The sequence below is a fragment of the Phascolarctos cinereus genome, unplaced genomic scaffold, assembly GCF_003287225.1.
Source record: "Phascolarctos cinereus isolate Bilbo 61053 unplaced genomic scaffold, phaCin_HiC Scaffold_4;HRSCAF=312, whole genome shotgun sequence".
NCBI lineage: Eukaryota > Metazoa > Chordata > Mammalia > Diprotodontia > Phascolarctidae > Phascolarctos > Phascolarctos cinereus.
Window position 1 is genome coordinate 230609815 of NW_027555847.1, and position 19070 is coordinate 230628884.

The 19070-nt window shown below is 37.8% G+C and overlaps 1 protein-coding gene across 1 annotated transcript in view; it reads right to left on the bottom strand.

Annotated features, from left to right (window-relative positions):
* Positions 1-19070, bottom strand: part of PCSK5 (proprotein convertase subtilisin/kexin type 5) — a 619005-nt gene that overhangs the window by 437634 nt on the left and 162301 nt on the right. Inside the window, 2 exon segments of the mRNA XM_021008523.2 lie at positions 2535-2611; positions 9439-9582. Coding sequence (XP_020864182.1) covers positions 2535-2611; positions 9439-9582 — 221 coding nt within the window.

The following is a 19070-nucleotide window of genomic DNA, read 5'->3' on the forward strand; positions in this document are numbered from 1 at the left end:
AACTGTAAAATGAGGATATTAATAGCATCTACCTCCTAGGATTGTTAGGACGATCAAACGAGATAAAATTTGTAAAATGCTTAGCACAGTACCTAACACACAGTAGGCCCTTTAATAAATGCTTCCTCCCCCCTTCCTTTGTAATAAACCATGAGTTAATGCTTTCTAGATTTTTTTTTCTTACCAAGCAACCACCAATAATATAAGGCTGTCCTCTCATTCCACCATGTTGAAACCAGCTGTGCCTTGCTTACTTATTGAACATTCCCCATACTTTTCTCCAAAGAGAATTGATCAAATAGATTCAGATAAACCAGTTCATGTGATTAAAAAGTACAGCCACCCCCACCCCACCCCCATCTATCTGTGTGCCTGTGGCTGCCTTAAAGCACTATAAATTAGGCAATCGGGGCTCTGTGTATAACAGACAGGTTAACCAGCCTTCATTTAGGCCCATGTTTGTGTTGCTTCAGGAAAGTTCTGGAAACTTCTATTTCTATCACCTTGCATATTAGCCCTTTCACCAGTGACACGTGATTTGTAGCACTCATCTGGCTACTATTGCAAAGAATTGTACAACCTATGCCTACAACCAGTTTGATGTGGGTCTCTGTGAAAAATAAGATAAACCATATGCGCGTACACAATTCCTGAGGTAATATGGCTTCATTCAAAGTTATTGGATTAGTGCATATCTACTAGCTAAATTTTCTGTAAAGAAAAGGCATGTCATTCATATTCACTACATGAGATTGAATATTTAAAAGGATGTAAATAGTATGCATAAACCATTTTTGCTATTGCTTCCAACATCCTCAAACAAGACATAGACACATAAAATCCAAATGAGCAAACCTACAGCAGAGTGTAATAGCCCCATACAAAAATTCACAATGACAAAAACCAAAAACAAACAAGCAAAAAACCCCTTTGTTCTGAAGTGTTATAATGAATATGAAAATTCCTCGATAATATACACAATTCAAATTAGATTAGAACGTAAGCTCCTTGAGTGAGACATTCTTTCATCAGTTTCCTTTTGTATTCCCAGTGCCTAGCATGGTGTCTAGCACACAGAAGACAACTGATAAATGCTTGTTAATTGCTGTACTATTTTAAACAAAAATTAGCCAAAAATAAATGCCAAAAGCAAAAGCAACTAAAAAAACCAAAAAATATCTTAAGATTCTCAGCAAAATGAAGGATCGTTTTTGGTTTTTTTCAGTACAATTACTTTGCTAATGAGGAAAGACATAGGAAATAAACAGGGTTTCTGGGACAGAGACTACCTGGGTAGCAAGGTCCTGTGGTCTGTATGCAGACTAAGTTTGAGAATTAGTCTTAGACATTAGTCTTAGGCACTTCATGTATTCTGGTGACTGATATCAGGTATAACTTCAGCCCATTGTCATTCTGGTACAAAGGGAAGAACAATGACTTTGCAGGACCTCTGTCACACCCTACTGGTGTGACCTGGAGTAAATCATGAATCTCCCTGGCATTCAGGAACGTGTTTCATCTGTAAAATGAGAGTTGAACTAGCTCATGTCTGATGTTATTTCTATCTCTAAATCTGTGATCTATGAATTAAACACAGTGCAGGAGAGCTATAGTATAGTGGGGAGAAGGAGAAAGAAAACAGAAAAAAAAATCTTTAAAAAATAAGTAAGTCCTATAGGAACGGGCCAATAAATAATCTGCTACTTCCCCAAACCACCAAACTGTCACTTTGAGTCCTGTAAAAGTATCCTATGGTTTGGTGTCTTCTTCAGGGCTGCATAGCTATATGGTAACTCTGCATTGTGGCCACATTGGCATGCAATGGGAAGCCTAGTGGTCAACCAAGATATAGAGTAGATTGTTGTTGTTCTAAGGCTGGGTTGGGTTGGATGGGGGAGTAGGAGTGGGAATGGACCTATGATGTAATTGGTTTGGAGAACATCCAATGTGAAATCTCCTTCTATCCGTGGACAGCAGAGAATTGTCTTCAACTTATAGTAGTCTTAGAGTAGGAATTCTTAAATTTTTTTGTATCATGGACTCCACCCCTTGGGCAGTCTGGTGAAACCTGTTGACTCCTCAGAATAATGCTCTTAAATGTATAAAATGAAATATAGGTGAAATCAATTATATTGGGACAAAGATATGTTGGTTTTTTTTCCCCATTCAAGTTCATAAACTGAACGAAGTCTACCTCTTTGGACCCCAGAAGGTCCAAGGACCCAGGTTAAGACCCCCTGTCTTATAGAGTTGCATATGACACCAAGAGGTTAAGAAATTCTATGGCGTCTCTCTACCCATTCCAAAGGCCCGTGATAGTGGTATTGGAGACAAGGCCTAAAGCCAGGTCTTCCTAATGCCAAGACCAGCCCCTATCAACTATGCCAATCTGCCTTTCTAAGATGAAGATGAGCTACTGTTTATTTCGAAAGCTCCCCATGAAAATACTTTCCATAAAGTGAGCAGAAGGGCAAAGTTCTACTTGAAGCAGGCAAACGTCAGACACACCAAGTCACCCTGCACTCGGGCCTTACTTGTTCTCATTGCTGGCATCGTAACGAGGCATTGGGTCGAAATCATTCCCATTCACATCGAAACTTGCTTGAGAGTCCTGTAACCAAAAAAAAAGAAAGGGAGAAAAAGAAAGATGGCTGCTCATTAATTATCCATCAACTCCTGAAGTTCATGCATTCTTTAACAAGATCCTACAAGTGAGTAATTAGGATAACTAACATTCTCGTGGCTGAGTGATGACAGAGTGTTTTAGGAAAGAGTAGTTAATTCAGGAAGAATCAGCAAATCAGCATTCTTATTTTCCCTTGTATGGGGAGGAGGCACCCTATATAGGCAATTGGAAAAGATATTACAAACAAGTACAAAATCGGAACTGCTTAACTATTTTAAATGGCTTTTAGATAAATCCAGTGCCTCTCCTCTCCTTAGAAATCAATTTAGTCTTTTGCTTGTCCATCTCAATATCTCTAAATGTAGTTATTTACCAGCCTTTGTCTGTGTGTTCCATTCTTACCAGAAGATCCTTTTTTACACCCCTAAGTTGCTTCCTTCTGAGAAGTCACTAAGATTTCAGTATTTCCAAATTTCCAAATGATGCAGAGTGAAGTGAGCAGAACGAAGAGAATAATTTATACAATAACAACAATATTATAAAGACAAATAACTTTAAAACACTTGAGAACTCTCATCAATGAAGTCTTTCTTCCCTGTCAAACAAGAAACAAAGATAAGTTCCTGTTGATAGTTTTCCAACTCTCAATATACTTACCTCATTCTCTGAGTTCAGGAACTCTGTCTTATCTAAAGTTTGTATTTCCCCCGTAGCCTAGAATGGTGCTCCCAACACAGTCAATGCTTAATAAATGTCTGTTAAATTGAACTAAGCATGTCATTCACTCAATATATTGCAAAGGCTACAAAATCACAAATTAAGGATGTGCCAAATACAGATCACCCATAAATATCCATTAAGTTAGGTCCCCTTAGAACCACTACTTAGCAGAATTTATTAACCTAGTTCCTAATATCACAACACTTTAAAAGCAAGAAAAGTAAAGTTTACATACTTTAAGGTAAGAAAATAATTTATAAGAGCAGCTCTTTTTGTGGTGGCAAAGAATGAGAAATTGAGGAGGTGCTCATCAGTTAGGGAATGGGCTAAGCAATTTATGGTATATGAATGTGATGAACATGACAGTGCTGCAAGAAATGATGAAGGAGATTGTTTCAGAGAAACGTGGGAAAAATTGTAGAAGCTGATGCACAGTGAAGTGAGAAGAACCAAGAGAATAATTTATATAATAACAACAATATTGTAAAGACAAACAACTTTAAAAGACTTGAGAACTCTCATCAATAGAAGGACCAATCACAATTGCAGAGTACTCATGAAACATGTTACCCGTCTCCTGACAGAGAGATGATAGACAGTATAAAATGAGACACGAATGTATATATAGACTCACATGTGCATTATATACACACATCCACATACATGCATAGGTGGACATGGAAATTGTGGGCACTTTTTTTTTTTTTGCTTAACTACACATTTTTGTAACAGGGGGTTTTCTTTCTTTCTCAATGGGAAGGAGAGAAGGTGAATTTTCACTGATTAAAAATAAAATTTCATTTTAAAAAGCTTGTAATTTAGACACCACAAATTCTTGTTGTCTTTACCCTTACCCCTCCTACCCTGTCCATTAGTCTAAATTAATAAGGTAACATTATTATTAATAAGGTAACATATTGCATAAGTAAGTTAAAAACAAATTTGAATTTTTTTAAATGACCAAGAATATGTTCTAAAGCTAGTGAAATATGGTCATCTGGGCTTTAAAATAATTCAAATTTCCATCACTAAAGATTACCACTCAATATTTATAAAAGTTATTTTAAACTTTCCTACATATTATAAATATTTCTATTTTAAAATGGTGAAAACATGAATAATACGGAATTATATTTTACATGACTCTACATACATAACCCATATAAAAATGCTCACTATTTTAGAGAAGGGGCAGGAAAAAGAGAGAGAAAAATTTGAAACAAAATTTTTTTAAATGAATGTTAAAAATTATCTTTACATGTAATTGGAAAAAATACTATTTAACAAAATAAAATGGTGAAAATACAACTTTGTTGTTGTTGTTGTTGTCGTTATTGTTTCTGCCATCACCCAAGGCAATTCCACTAAAAGTAATTTCTAGCTCAAATATCCACTTCTATCCACTTAATTAATTAATGTTGCAACAAGTGACATGTCGACACGGCAAGTCCTTCCTTTTCATGTCTTCAGCGTTCAAAGTCATCACTTCCAATGATTACAGAACTACAAGTAATTTGCGTTGTTCTAAGGGGTCCTCTCATAGGGGAAAAAAAAGAGGGAAAAATTAAAGATACTGACCAGATTAGTAAGATTGAGATAAAGTCAGTTGGGAGTCAAAGTGGTATAGTGTAAAGAGTCACAACTTGGAGTCACAAGACATTGGACAAGTCACCTCCTTTTCTCTGGGCCTCCATTTTTTCATCTGCAAAATTATATGTTAAAATTATATGTACTAGATGACATCTAAGTCCCCTTTCAGCTCTAGATCTATGATTTTATGATACATGACCTTGTCAAAATGAAGCAACAAGATAGAGATGGAATAAACTGTGTCGGGAGTTAAGAAACACTCCTAGGGCAAAAGGTTTCATGTCCTGACTCTATTGTTAACCACCTGTCCAGCTGAAAAGCACTTTCCTGAAGGTATCTAGACTGAGGGTACCCCTGGATATCTTGGTCTCAGTTTCCTTACCTATAACATGAACTGGTTGTACTAAATGAGGTCTTTAAAAAGATGGAGAATGGAATGAGTATGCCCCTAGGGACCTGAACTAAATGACTTTCTGTCCCTTTCTTCCTCAAGGAAATCAGCTGATTAATTTTACCATGTTCCTTGGAAACTGGTCATGACTATTCTCTCTGGTTTCAAGAAGAGGATAAGAGATCAGACCTCAGAGGGTACAACTAGGAATAATGGGATTAAGTTGTAGAAAGGCAAATAAAGACTTGGTATGAGGGAAAACACCCCAATAGACCTAGCCCAAAGTGGAATGGGCTGCCTTGGGAGCTAGTGAGTTCCCCCTTCCCCAGGAGATTTCAAACAAAGGCTGGACAGCCATGTGTCAAGCACGTTGTAGAAGAGACTCTTTTTTAGGTATAGTTTAAACTGTTCCTTCTGACTCTGAGATTACATGATCTTTTGAACTTTAGATTACCAATATATCATCACAGCTTACATTTACATCTACACAGAAATGATAGCAGAAAAACTAAGCCAAAGCTAGAAGTAATCCTGCTTTCAAGGAAAGAGCTAGGAGGTTATCATGTCTAATTAATTTATAAGTAACATAGCTTCTTCCATTCCTCTGATCCCATAAAGAGCATCTTCAGTTAGGAATGGGAAAAAAACAAAACAAAACAAAACAAAATGAAGACAATCCCTCCTCCAAATGCTCCTTTATCTTTCAAACCATAGCTCTCATATTTTAGAGTGGGGTGTTGAAGGCAAATGTGGAATGTGGAGTGGTGGAGTTAAGGATCTTGTCCATTCAGGCACATGAAAAACACATGATGACTGCAGACTAAACTGAAAATACCCTACATGAAAATAGGGCATAAAGATGATCTTTTTATTAAGAATCCACATGTGCAAAGTAATGGGAAAAGAGAAAATAATGCTTATATTGCTTTGGATTCACTTAGGCTATATAAGTGGATATCTGTTTACTTGGTTCTTAATTAAAAATCAAACATTCAAGTTTTATTTTTGTCTACATGACATCAAATGACCATTTTAATTGATCTTTGTTTTTTTAATGAGCTGATTATTTGGCAGAACTGGCCTAATTGAATGGTCATTCTGATAACGTTGAGAGAAAGCATTAGAACTGTCAAGTTTCTGGACTGGATTGTATTAGGTAATTTAAAAATCACAGACATTATCTGAAAACTTAGTTTCTGAGTTGTTAAAAAAAAACGAGATAAATCTAGTTATGCACACTCAGAGAAATTATTGCATTTGAGAAACTGTACCCAGTGCTCTATTCTAGTTGCTTAAATGGGTCATCCCTCAGCTGTAATAGGAATTAAAACAGGTACTCAAATCATAGGATTGGGACAAGGCAGTAAATGGATAGAAAACAGAAAGTTAAAAAAAGAAAGTAGATGATAGGGTAGAGGTAGAGAGAAGAACTGATTACGGTACTGGCATACTTTGTATTTTCAGAAATACACAGCAAAGATATGTCTGCCCTTGATTAGTGAGGGTTTGGAGAAAAACATTCCATATTTCTATTTTTATAGCGTTAATATTATTGTGTGCTCATAGAGAGAATCTCCCTACTGATGAAATCACGACTCTGGATAAATCCATATATATTTGTGTATGTCTGTATATATACTCACGTGTGTACACATACATGTGTGTTTGTAGTAGAGGGAGTTGATCAGGAGACTCATAATCAACTAATCCCCATCTATCCCCCTCAGCCCAGTGGATGAAATCACAGAATAGAAGGGAATAGACAACAACAAAACAAAAAAATACTGCATTAGGTTTTTAGGCAAAAAAAATAAAGAAATCAGTCAAGTTTGATGAAATTAGAGGGCAATTTTATTACCCCTTTATAAACAAAGAAGAAACCTTCAAACTTCATGCAATTACAGGGCAACTAACAAGTCTGACCACTATCTCCAAAAAACTGAACATATCTTTGGTGGTCCTTTTAAAAAAAATCTAGACACAATTGCTAAGCAGTTGATGGAAGCAGGCTATGGGTCTGAGGGGTGTGACTCTTGGCAGCAGAGAAGAGAGCCAACTGCAGAGGAATAAGCCAACTCTTGAGAGGAAATCACTCTTTGCCTTTCTCCTTGCTCCTCTCCCAGAAGGGAGTAGGAGATTAAAGGAATTCTTTCTCTTTTCCCAATATCCCATCAGCCATGGCATCTTGAAGTGAAACTGCACTGTACCCAGAGGGAGTAGGCCTCAGGAGTCCCACTAAGCAACCTGCACAGGAAATACTTTGAACAGGGTGGAGCTGTGTGAGGACACAATAGGAAGAGAAAGGTCACCTAGGCCTTATAATAACAGAAATGCTTCCACCATGTGTGCCTCCATACCAGTATATTCCATGTGTGGGCCTCCTTTTTCCACTGACTATACATTTGTGGAAGAGTTTGCCCTAGGGTTACAGGAAATGTTTTGGTACTGTTGTTCTCACAAAGTTATATTAGTCAATGTCTGTGTTTTAAGTTAATTGTCGTCAATGTCTAACTATTAAAGCTAAGTCCGTTGATGCAGATAATGAGCTATAATTTTAGGAAAGTAGACACAAAAAGCATCTTCAATCTAGAGTAGAAATCATCCATTGGAGACCCAATCTACAACCTTTGAAAGCTGAACTGGGGAAATGTCTCAGATATCATATTATATATACTCTAGTTTTATATATATATAATATTATGTATTGTATGCATACTCTAATAGTATATGTAATATTACATATATATCTTAAGAAGATATATAGAAAATATGTAATTTAATAACTGGGCTATAATATACATCTGGGTTATAATGCATATTATATGTTATTTTTATTATTATGTTAAATATTGTAGCCCAGATATATATTATGCATAATGAACAAAAAGTATGTGTGGGCTGTTTTACATACACATACATACACACACACACACACACACACAACACTCACACGCACACATAATATCTGTGCTATTAATTTCTAACTAGCTAGCTGATACTGGGCTATCTCCCCAATTCCGTTCTTGAAGGTTCTAGGTTGTATCTCCAGTAGGTGACTTCAACCTCACGTTCAAGATACTCTGTGAGGATAGATAGATAGATAGATAGATAGATAGATAGATAGATAGACAGATAGATAGAATAAGATAATGATATCAATATAGCATATGTACATTTGCATTTATAATAACATTTAAGTGCAATTACTAGGCATGATGAAGTTGCAAAGATTTGTTTTTCATTCTAATAATTAATAAGTTCATCAGAGTGAATCCACCTAATATCATTAGATGTTGAATAGTGATGATGACAACAGATGGAATTTATAGCAGTTATGAAGCATGAAATGATATAGATAGATAAAATTTGATCTTCACAAAAACCCATGGAGTTTGTTTTGTTTTGCTGACTATTATGTCCATTTTAAGAAGGAAGAAATGGAGTCAAGGAGATTAGTGATTTGTCATACAATTAATATCTAAGACAGGATATATGTATGGATATATATATATGTATACATATTTATATATTGTAGTAGATACTAATTTGTTTCATATTTTCTCCCCTGATAGAATGTTAGTTCTTCGAAAGTAGGAGCTATTTCTTTTTCTCTTCTTTTGCTCCTTTTTTTGGTATCCCAAATACCTAGCCATTGCACATGGTACATAAGATTCTCTTAATCAATGATTGTTAGTCGACAAGTAATGCTCAATGAATTAATCACTGATTAACTCCATTTGTTCCTGAACCCCAAGGGCAGCACTTAATCTATTACCTCAAACTTCCTGTCTACTGAGTAGTGATGGTGGTGCTGATGGTGGAGGTATGGTGACCAAGGTTGAGCCAAGGAAAATAAACAAAATAAAAGCAAATAAACAACCCATCTTCCCCACCACAACCTCCCCACCCCAGGTCTCCCTGTGCCTATTCCCTCAAGTTATGCTGCCTCCATCATGTGATAATGATTTCACCAAGGAAAGGAAAGATATAAAACCCAATGGAACATCTGGCACATCTGGCTCATGTATTTTTTTAGTAGCCTCCCCACTTCCCAGCAATCAGAGCCCATTACTCCAGATGGATCCACAGGAAAGGCATAGAAAACACTCACGTAGTTCTTCACCAAATCTGGATGAGTCCTTTCGATGCCATCATCCAAGATAGTGACCACAACATCTCTTCCAGTGTAACCTCTCTTCCAAGCCCCTTCAATGTTCATATCTGACTGACAGGGGTGAGTGTTATCACTGCAGTGCTAAAGGGAAAAAAGAGAAAAAAAAGAATTGGTCTATGGAGATTACTAAAGAGTAAGAAGGAAAAAAGGAATTAACCTACTTCTTAGCATAATATGTCTAATTAACAACAGCTGAGGGGATTGATTGGTAGAGACCATACACAGATCAGTGTATCAATGTCTTCACGAAGCTAGCAAGGGGAAACAAATCCCAAATGAAAGGGAAATTGCTTCCAGGAGATGGTTTCTTCTGGGATTTCTTTCCATGGATGAAGGACGTTAGAAAAAGAGTATCATCAAGCTAAACCTCTGGCAGAAGAATAACAGAAAGTATGCCTGAGCAAAGGTGGTGCAGTGGTTAGAGTGCCAGGCCTGGAGTCAAGGAAGACTCATCTTCATGAATTCATATCGGGTCTCAGACACTTACTAGCTGTGTGACTCTGAGCAAGTTACTTAACTTTTGAATGCCTTGGTTTCCTCATCTATAAAATGAACTGTAGAAGGAAATGGCAAACCACTCTAGTTTCTTTGTCAAGAAGATCCCAAATGGCATCACGAAGAGTTGGATACGACTGAAATGACTGAACAACAACAAATATCTGAGCAAAGGCACTATGAGTAGATCTGATATTTCAACTGAGCACCTACTAGCTACATGCAGAATGAATAGATAGGCACCTGTAGCACAATGATCCTCTCTGGACCAAAACTAGATGACAAATAGAACTTTGATCACTTCTATCCTGGGCACCTGGCAACTAGTTCAGAATCATTTCTATCTATAAAAGACAGCTTTTGGCAGGTCTCATTCAGTATCAGCAGGAGATGTGCTACTGTTAAAAAACCATGTAGCCAGGAGAACAAAAAGTCTCTCTACAGTGTGTTCAACGAATCATGGACAGCTGCAGCCCCCTGATTTGTGAGTACAGAAGCAGAAACAGATTCATTTCAGGGACAAGATTGCAGGAAGAAAGGCAGAAGGCAAAAGGGTAATGCAACCTGGATAACGGGAATCTAAGGGAGGCAAAGGGTGATCTGTAAACATTCCATTTTAGAGGCTGTATAACCATACTAGTTTGCCATAGACCTGTAAGATAAATAAACAGGTCTGGGATCCTAGTGCCATCATGTGCTCCTTCTAACACAAACAACTGTGTCCTAGGAGTCTATCCCTTTCAAACAGCCATCTCAGGGCTGCTATTTTCTTGGTTCTTTAGGGATAAAAAGGGTTTTTTTTGGGGGGTGGGGAGTAGGATGGAGGAAAGAAAGAAAGAAGGAGGAAAGAGAGAGAGATGCTGTAAAATAATAACCATAGCAACACTAACAACACTCAAGCTTTTGCAATTCATTCTCTCATTCATTTTCATAATAGTTCAATGCTTTAGCAGGCAAAAAGTATGCAAATAGAATCACTCTGGGAACCTCTTTCCTATTTATCCCCACTACAACCCTCTCCACACCCACTTTCTGTGTGTGACACAATCAGGCCCAATGGTAGACCTTCTGTGAGTTTTCTTGATGACTCCGATGATAAATGTTTTGTTTTGTTTTGTTTTTTGGTTAGGCAATCGGGGTTAAGTGACTTGCCCAGAGTCACACAGCTAGTGAGTGTTACATGTCTGAGGCCACATTTGAGCTCAGGTCCTCTTGATTTCAGGGCCGGTGCTCTATCCACTGTGCCACCTAGCTGCCCCTTCTCCTTTCGATGTTTTTTGTTTTGTTTTGTTTTGGTTTTTTTGATGTTGTACATAAAGGTTTCCTCCACAAACTCATACTCTGATGCAGCCTTGTAGGGTAGAGGTGACCCCCTTGAATGCTATGACAGCTGAGCGCAGGTTCTGGTAGGCCCCATCATGCTGGGAAACCTTTGAGTACAGTCTTGGTAGAGGACTAAGCCTACTTTCCAAGGATCAAGTGACTTAAGAACAGGGAGGCTAATTAACAGTGGACACCATTTCATCCAAATGTGAGTTCTCTGTCCAGTGACCAGGGAGACATGCTATTGAAGGAAAAAAGCCAAACTGATCTTGCCAATCTAACTATCAATGAAATCAGATAACAAAAAGGAGTTGCAGCTAAATGGAAGGGATGCCTGACAGGCTTACCTTACAAGTGGTAGAGTTGGGTTCAGTGTGTGTCCAGAGGCAACAAAAAAAAATATTTAATGAGATACCTGATCATTTCATATTGCAGTGCTCATCAGAGACATTTGAAAACAATTGAAGTGAAAATTACTGTCCTATGTCACAGCCTTACAAGCTTAGTTCTTAAGAATAGGTAGGAGAAATCATCCTTCCTCCAAGCCCCAGCTACTTTGCGGAGGTAGGAGTTGTTGGTAATCCTTCCCTCTGAAAGAGGACCATGACATCAGGGAAGTGATGCCATGACATGCATTCGTTCTCTTTCTCTCTCTCTCTTTCCTATCTATCTCCACTACATTCCCCTGCACATCCACTTTCTGCACATGAGATAATCAGACCCAATCTTATAACGTATGGACATTGTATGTAAAGAAGGAGGGATACATTCGAAAATGTAGATCTTATGAAAACAAATGATAACAATAAATTATTTTTAAAAAACCAATTAATAAAATAATTATACCTTATACACTGAAATCTGCTGCAGAGTTTAGGGCAGATTTGAAGCCCTTCACTTACTTTTCTAGGCATATGTTGGCTGGCTGTTGTCCTTCATACTGAAAAAGGATAAAAATGACATCGCTATGTTGGGGTCAAGGTACAGTGTGTCTGACTGTGGCTGATCAGACTAATATGAGTTTGGAGGGTTCTACCACAAATCAAGCACCAATAGTCCATATGTCCATTTGGAATAGAGATGTCTCTAAGTCTGCGCATCTCACATTTCTTTTGAGCTACTGTGGTAGTTACAGCAGTAGGCACATGTATGTACACATATATGAATGCATATATATATATATATATGTGCATGTTCACTATATATGCACACAAGGCATCTCCAAAGTTTCATTGCCTTTTCAAGCTTATATGTACATGCATATATGCATATACATGTGTCCCTTCTCTCATTCTACCATCCAGTTAAACTGACCATATCTTAAATATCTAAACATGAATCAGAAATGAAGGCATGATACCATCCATTAAGCAGAACTACATAAAGGAGGAAGACTAACTTTACACTGAAAACTTCTTGCTGAATTTTGTTATTATTATTAATAGTTGGCATTTATATAGTGATTTAAGATTTGCAAAGAGCTTTACAAATATTATCTCATCTGATCCTCACAACAATCCTGTGAACGAAGTGCTACTATTATCCACACTTATAATTGAGGAAACTAAGGCAACAGAGGTTAAAGTGATTTTTCCAGATTGACACAGCTACTAAGTGTCTGACACTGGAGCCACCAAGCCACCTAGCTATCAGAGTCAATTCAATTTTGCTTCTTATTTTTCAGTTGTACATAGAGAATATCTACACATGGAGAAACATGAGTCCTGTTAAAAGATTATGATGTCCACTGTATTTATATTTTAAAAAGTCTCCCAAAAAATGTACCTTCATTGATCAAATGAAATGAATGATTCATTAGTTACTCGCAAGGAGAATAACAGTTGAATCTGTGATTCCTTGATGGAGGAAACTTCCTTTCCCAATGCAGGTTAGTAACTTTTCTTCCACTTGTACTAGAACATCCTGCTAGCTGAAGTAATTTGCCTAGGGTTACAAAGACAGTATTTTCCAAAGGCAGGACTTGACCAAGGTCTTCTTGGTTTTGAAGCCAGGTCTTTCTATCCACTATGCCAAGATGACTCTCATGATTAACAAATAATAATTATTTATAAGTCAGTCCAAGGCCCTAGGACATACTCAGGGACTTTTTAAACATGGTAAAAGTCAGTCACATTGCTTTCACTAAAAATATTAATACTCAGTGGGAATTACCTTTTTGTACTGTTTCATCTTTATCTCATCCTTCTTAACGTCTATTTTGTCTATTTTTATATATGTAATAGACTGATAAATGAATGCACTTTATAATTTACATATAAATTAGTATGCATATATTAGGGGTGCTCAAAAGTTTTTAATGTTTCAATTAAGTTATCAAAAGAAATTGGAGATAATTGGCCTAGCCTATGTTATGCATTTTGACAGACAATCCACAAAGCTGGTTCATCGATAAGTGTATCTGGGATAGCAATTAGACATGATGACAATGAGCTGGGTCCCAAATTGAAAAGCAGGATGAGATTATGTTGGAAAATTATTGCTGGTTCCATCTTTATCTATTTTTGTGCATGTCTTTTCATGTACACAATGCATTAGTAAAGGAGTACATATATGTGAATTTATTGGAACAGGGAATACCCAGGCCTGGGGGGTTAAGGGATGACACATGAATGTTTGCTAAACCCATTTCCATGCTTGAACAATGGAAAGCCTTGCTCCCTACCTGGAAACAAGTACAAGCGTTCTCCTCCCAGTTCAAGTGTTCCTGGGTGCCTTTTGAGTTGGAATGGAAGTAGTGTTATAGATCAGAGAACTACATTACAGAAATGGAGGTGAGCTGGTCACATAGTGAGAATGAGGGACTGCCAATATGTGGCCTGCATGCTCCATACAGCATCAAGGGACTAAGAGGAAGCTTCCCAGAGAAAGTAGATGTGGGCAACAGTCACCCAGGGGGAGAAGGCATGAATAAATTGCCATATGCACCATTGGAAGATGGACTCACAACGACGAGATAGATTAAAGTGTATATGCAATATATATCTATATGTAGTTTCAGAAGGCTACAGGGAAAGTAAGCAAATTAAGGTTAGTTAAGCTTAGGGTTTTAATTTTTAACTACAATGACCACTGGTCTCACACAAGAGTTAGGTGATGTTAATGAACGTTCCATCTTCAGTCTTGCCTGCAACCACTAGTTTCCTTTACCTGGAATACTCTCCACTCTCCTTTATGCCCTGTTACCAAGTCCTGTTGATTTGGGTTTCATAACATTTCTCGCATGTTTCCCTTTCTGTCCTTAAATACTACCATCACCCTGGTATAGGCTCTTTCATAGCTGGACTGTTGTGATAGCCTGCTACTTCATCTGGCTGCCACATCTCTCTACACTCCATTCTACTCTTCAATCAGCTGTCAAACTGGTCTTCCTAAAATGAAGATCTGACTCTATCACCCCACCCCACCCCCACATGACTCCCTATCACCTCTAGTATCAAATATAAAATACTCTGCTTGGCATCCAAAACAGAAGGGTTTGAACCTGACCCCATCCTACCTTTCCAATCTTCCTACACCTTGCTCACCCCTGTGTATTCTGGTATCCAGTGACAATGAATTCCTTGTTGGCTGTTCCTTGCACATGACAATCGTCTCCAGAATACAGGCTTGTTTACTGCCTGCTCCCCAACCCTGGAATTCTTTCCCTTCTCATTTCTGCATCCTGACTTCCCTGGCTTCCTTCAGGTCCCAGATAAAATCTCACCTTCTACAAAAAGCCTTTTCCAATCCCCCTTATTGTTAGGGTCCTTTTTTTGATAATCTCCAACTTATTCTGTGTATATCTTGTTTGTATGTAACTGACCACATGTTGCCTCCCCCATTAGACTATAAGTTCTTTGAGAACAGGGACTGTCTATTGCTTTTCTTTGCATCCTCATCACTAAGCTACAAGGAAGCATGGAGGTCATCAAGCCCAGTGCCCTCATCTTAGAGAATAAGAAATGGCCATACCAGGGGAATGGAAAATTTTGCTTTGGCTAAGGATTCCAACCTCTCTCCCTACCAAATCCTTTACCAGAGTTGCTAATATGACCAAGAAGGAAATTTGACTGATTGGAGTTTCATTTTTAATTTCCTTTCATTTCCTCTGCCCATCTGTGGTTGAGATGCTCACAAGTGGAGACTTGGCCAAAAGCAGGATAAGAGGAAAAAAGGAGAATGAAAGGAAATGGATAATCCACAAACTGGATAACTATACTGGGAACAGATGATGCCTGAAAAGGTAATTATAACCCTTTGAAAAAAACCCAGTCATCTCTGGAAAACATGTGAATTAAAAGGACATAAATTCCAGTTCTTCATTTTCACCCATGCTTATTACTCTGATTTTACCATTACAAGTGAGGGCATTGCTTTTTACCTTTGTATCTTAAGCAAGGTCCTTGTCTGTTATTATTCTACTCACATTTTTAAGGCCCAGATAGCATTTCTCCTACTCTATGAAGCCTTCTTTAAATACCTGAGCCAAAATTGACTCTTTCCATAAAAACTTTCATTCTTTCATCATCATGATCATGGTCATCATCATGATGTAATTTATTTGATTTGAAAAAAACTATACATGTATTTGAACTTCATGACAATATTGTAAGTTCTACATTTATTGTCCCTATTTTTACAGTAAAAAAAATTGAGTTTTAGAAAGGTCAAGTGTGGGGTATGCTATACATATATACTATATATACATATATCATATGTATATTATATATATACAGTATATATATATATATATAAAATAGTATATATACTAGCTATATGACACTGGGCAAATCACTTAACCCATCCCCCTCCCATTGCCAGAGAGAGGGGTGAAGTGACTTGCCTAGGGTCACATAGTGAGGAAGTATCTGAGGTGGGTTCATTCCCAGATTTTCCTGTGCATATGTTCTGATTTGTTGTTCATGTGTCAGTCCGTGAGTGTGCAAACATGTGTTCATCTCTTAAGTTTCCTACTATAGCACTGGAAAGAACATTGGACTTTGGAGTTAGAAAGCCTGAGCATGAACCTCAGCTTTGACAGTTATTCCCGGTGTGAACACGGACAAGTCATTTATCCTCTCTAAGTCACAGTGCTCTTCCCTTGAAAACATGGACAGTATTACTTTCTAGCATTGCGTAATTCACAAGATAGTTTACAAGGAAAGCACTTTGTAAATATTCAGATTGTAAGTGTAAGCTCCTTAAGGGACTCTGTCTTATTTATCTTTCTGTGTCTCCCAGACCCAGTACAGGTGCTTTGCACACAGTTGGTATTTAATATATGTTTTTGAATGAATGAATACATTAATTACTGATTGTAAAAATGGGATTCTTTTCATTTGAATAATGTAATACACACAAGAGTCATAATTTTCATGGTAAGATGGACTGCTTAGATGATTCTGAAGAACTAATTAATGAACTACATTTTCCCCCCTTCAAATACATTCAAATAGTCTTTGAACACTAACTCTGAATTCTGACTGTAAAGTTTTCTAACACTGCTCAGGAAATGGAAAAAGAACAAGAATTAGATTTGATGTCCAAGGACCTGGGTTCAGATCCTAGCTCTCCCATTATCTGTGTGAGCTCGGGCAAGTCACAACCCTACTGTGCCTCAGTTTCCTCGTCTCTAAAATGAAGAGATTGGATTAGAGTCTGAAGTACCTTCCAGCTCTAAGTGTCCCCAAAGTCAACTGTTTCCAAAAGTAAAGTTGCCTATTTTTCCAAAGAGATTATAGAATATAATTATTTCACTCAAAATTAATTGATGTTAATTAGAATCAGTATATTTCAGAATCTTTCAAAATGTCATCAGCTGCCTGGTAGAAATGGTATGTGAATTGGGCCCTGCCTTTTCTTTTAACAGAAGCCTTTTTACATATATCTACACAGAGTTAGACATTAGCTATGTATACAAAGAACACTATATCAAGCCATTAAATCTTTTCCCCAACTCTAGTTCTATGTTATCAGCTGATCGTTAGACATTTCCACCTGGGCCATGGCCTGTCGCCAACTCACTCCCAACATGTGTCAAGTGGAAGTTTTTATACTTTCTCTCAAAGTCATCCCTTTTCTTAACGCCCCTTTCTATTGAGGGCACTACTATTCTCCTAGCCACCTAGCTTCACAACACTGGAGACTTTGCTTTCCCTAACTTCCTCTCCCACCCTCCTACCACCTAACACACCCAAAGAGCTGCCAAGTCCTGTTGATTCTATTTCCATATTTCTTGCATCACTCTTTCCTCCTACCCTCCCTGATGCACATACCCTTTCTCTACTCACATCCACTCTATTTCTGTTTGGGTCCTCTTCACTTCCTACCTAGATTATGGCATTTATCTACTGATTGTCCTTCCTGCATCACATCTCTCCCCTCCTCGACATATTCTCCATACTCTGCCTAATTTATATTCCTTAAACACAGATCTGATCAAGTCAATCTCCTTCCTTGGACCCCTCTTACCTCTAGGATAAAATACAAAGTCATCAGCCTAGAATTTAAAACCATTCACAAAAACAAAACAAAACAAAATACCATCCAAAAACAACAACAACAAAACCTATTCACATTATGGCTCATGGGAGCATGTTCCCCATTTATTTCATATTATTCCATATCACATACTATCCATTTAAGTCAAACAGGCTGTCTAGTTATTCTTTATACACTGTGTTTTGTCATTTGCTTCTGTGCCTTTGTACAGGAGGCTCCCAATCTCTATCCTCACTTTCACTTCCTAAAATTCCCAGGTTCCTTCAAAACAAAGTTAAATTGCTAGCTCTGGTCCCGCCAGTTTTTAACACTCTCTCCTCTCTCAAAATTACTTTGTATTTACTTATTCTAAACCTTTTCTTCCCCTTGCAAGCCTCCTATACCTTCCCTGTTTCCCTTCTCTTTCAACTTTACCACTTACTTTATTGAAAAACAAATCAGAACATTCTAAATTAACTCCTCCTTTACCCTTTCTCTTCTTATCAAAATCCCCTGACTGCCCTTCCTCCTTTCCATCAGTCTCTGACAAAAGACATGACCTTCTCCTTGCCAACGCAATCCATCCGCACGTACACTTGATTCCAACCCCTCTGTCCTCTCCAGCATATTGCATCCTCAATTATCCTCTCACCCAAATCTTCAGTCCCTCCCTATCTATTGGTACCTCCACTGCTGCCTTCAAACATTTCCAAGACTTCCCTATCCTTGAGCTATCTGATACTTTTGACACTATTGGCCATCCTTCTAATTATTCTCTTCTCTCTCAGTTTCCCTAACCCTACTTTCTCTTGGTTCTGTCATCTCTTTTTTATTAACACTCTCTTGATAACTTCATTAATTTCTATAAGTTTTACTATAATGTCTATGTAAACGACTCACATCTGTATATCTAGCCCTAGACTCTACTGAAACACCAATTGCTTATTGAACATTTCAAAGAGGATGTCCCAGGAACATCTCAAACTCGACAAGTCCGAAATTGAATTCACCCCCCTCCCAACCCTCAACCCTTCTTTCTCCCAAATTTCCCCATCTCTGTCAAAAATACCGACACTTTCCCACTCTCCCAGGTTCTTAAACTAGCACTCCCCCTCAGCCCACATATTCAATCAATTGACAAATTTGGCCATTTGTAACTCTGTAACATCTCTTGCTTCTGACCAAGTCTTTCCACTCACACAGCTGCCACCATCATTTAAGCCCTCGCTCCTGAATTATTGCAACAGCCTTCTAATTGGTCTCCCTGCTAC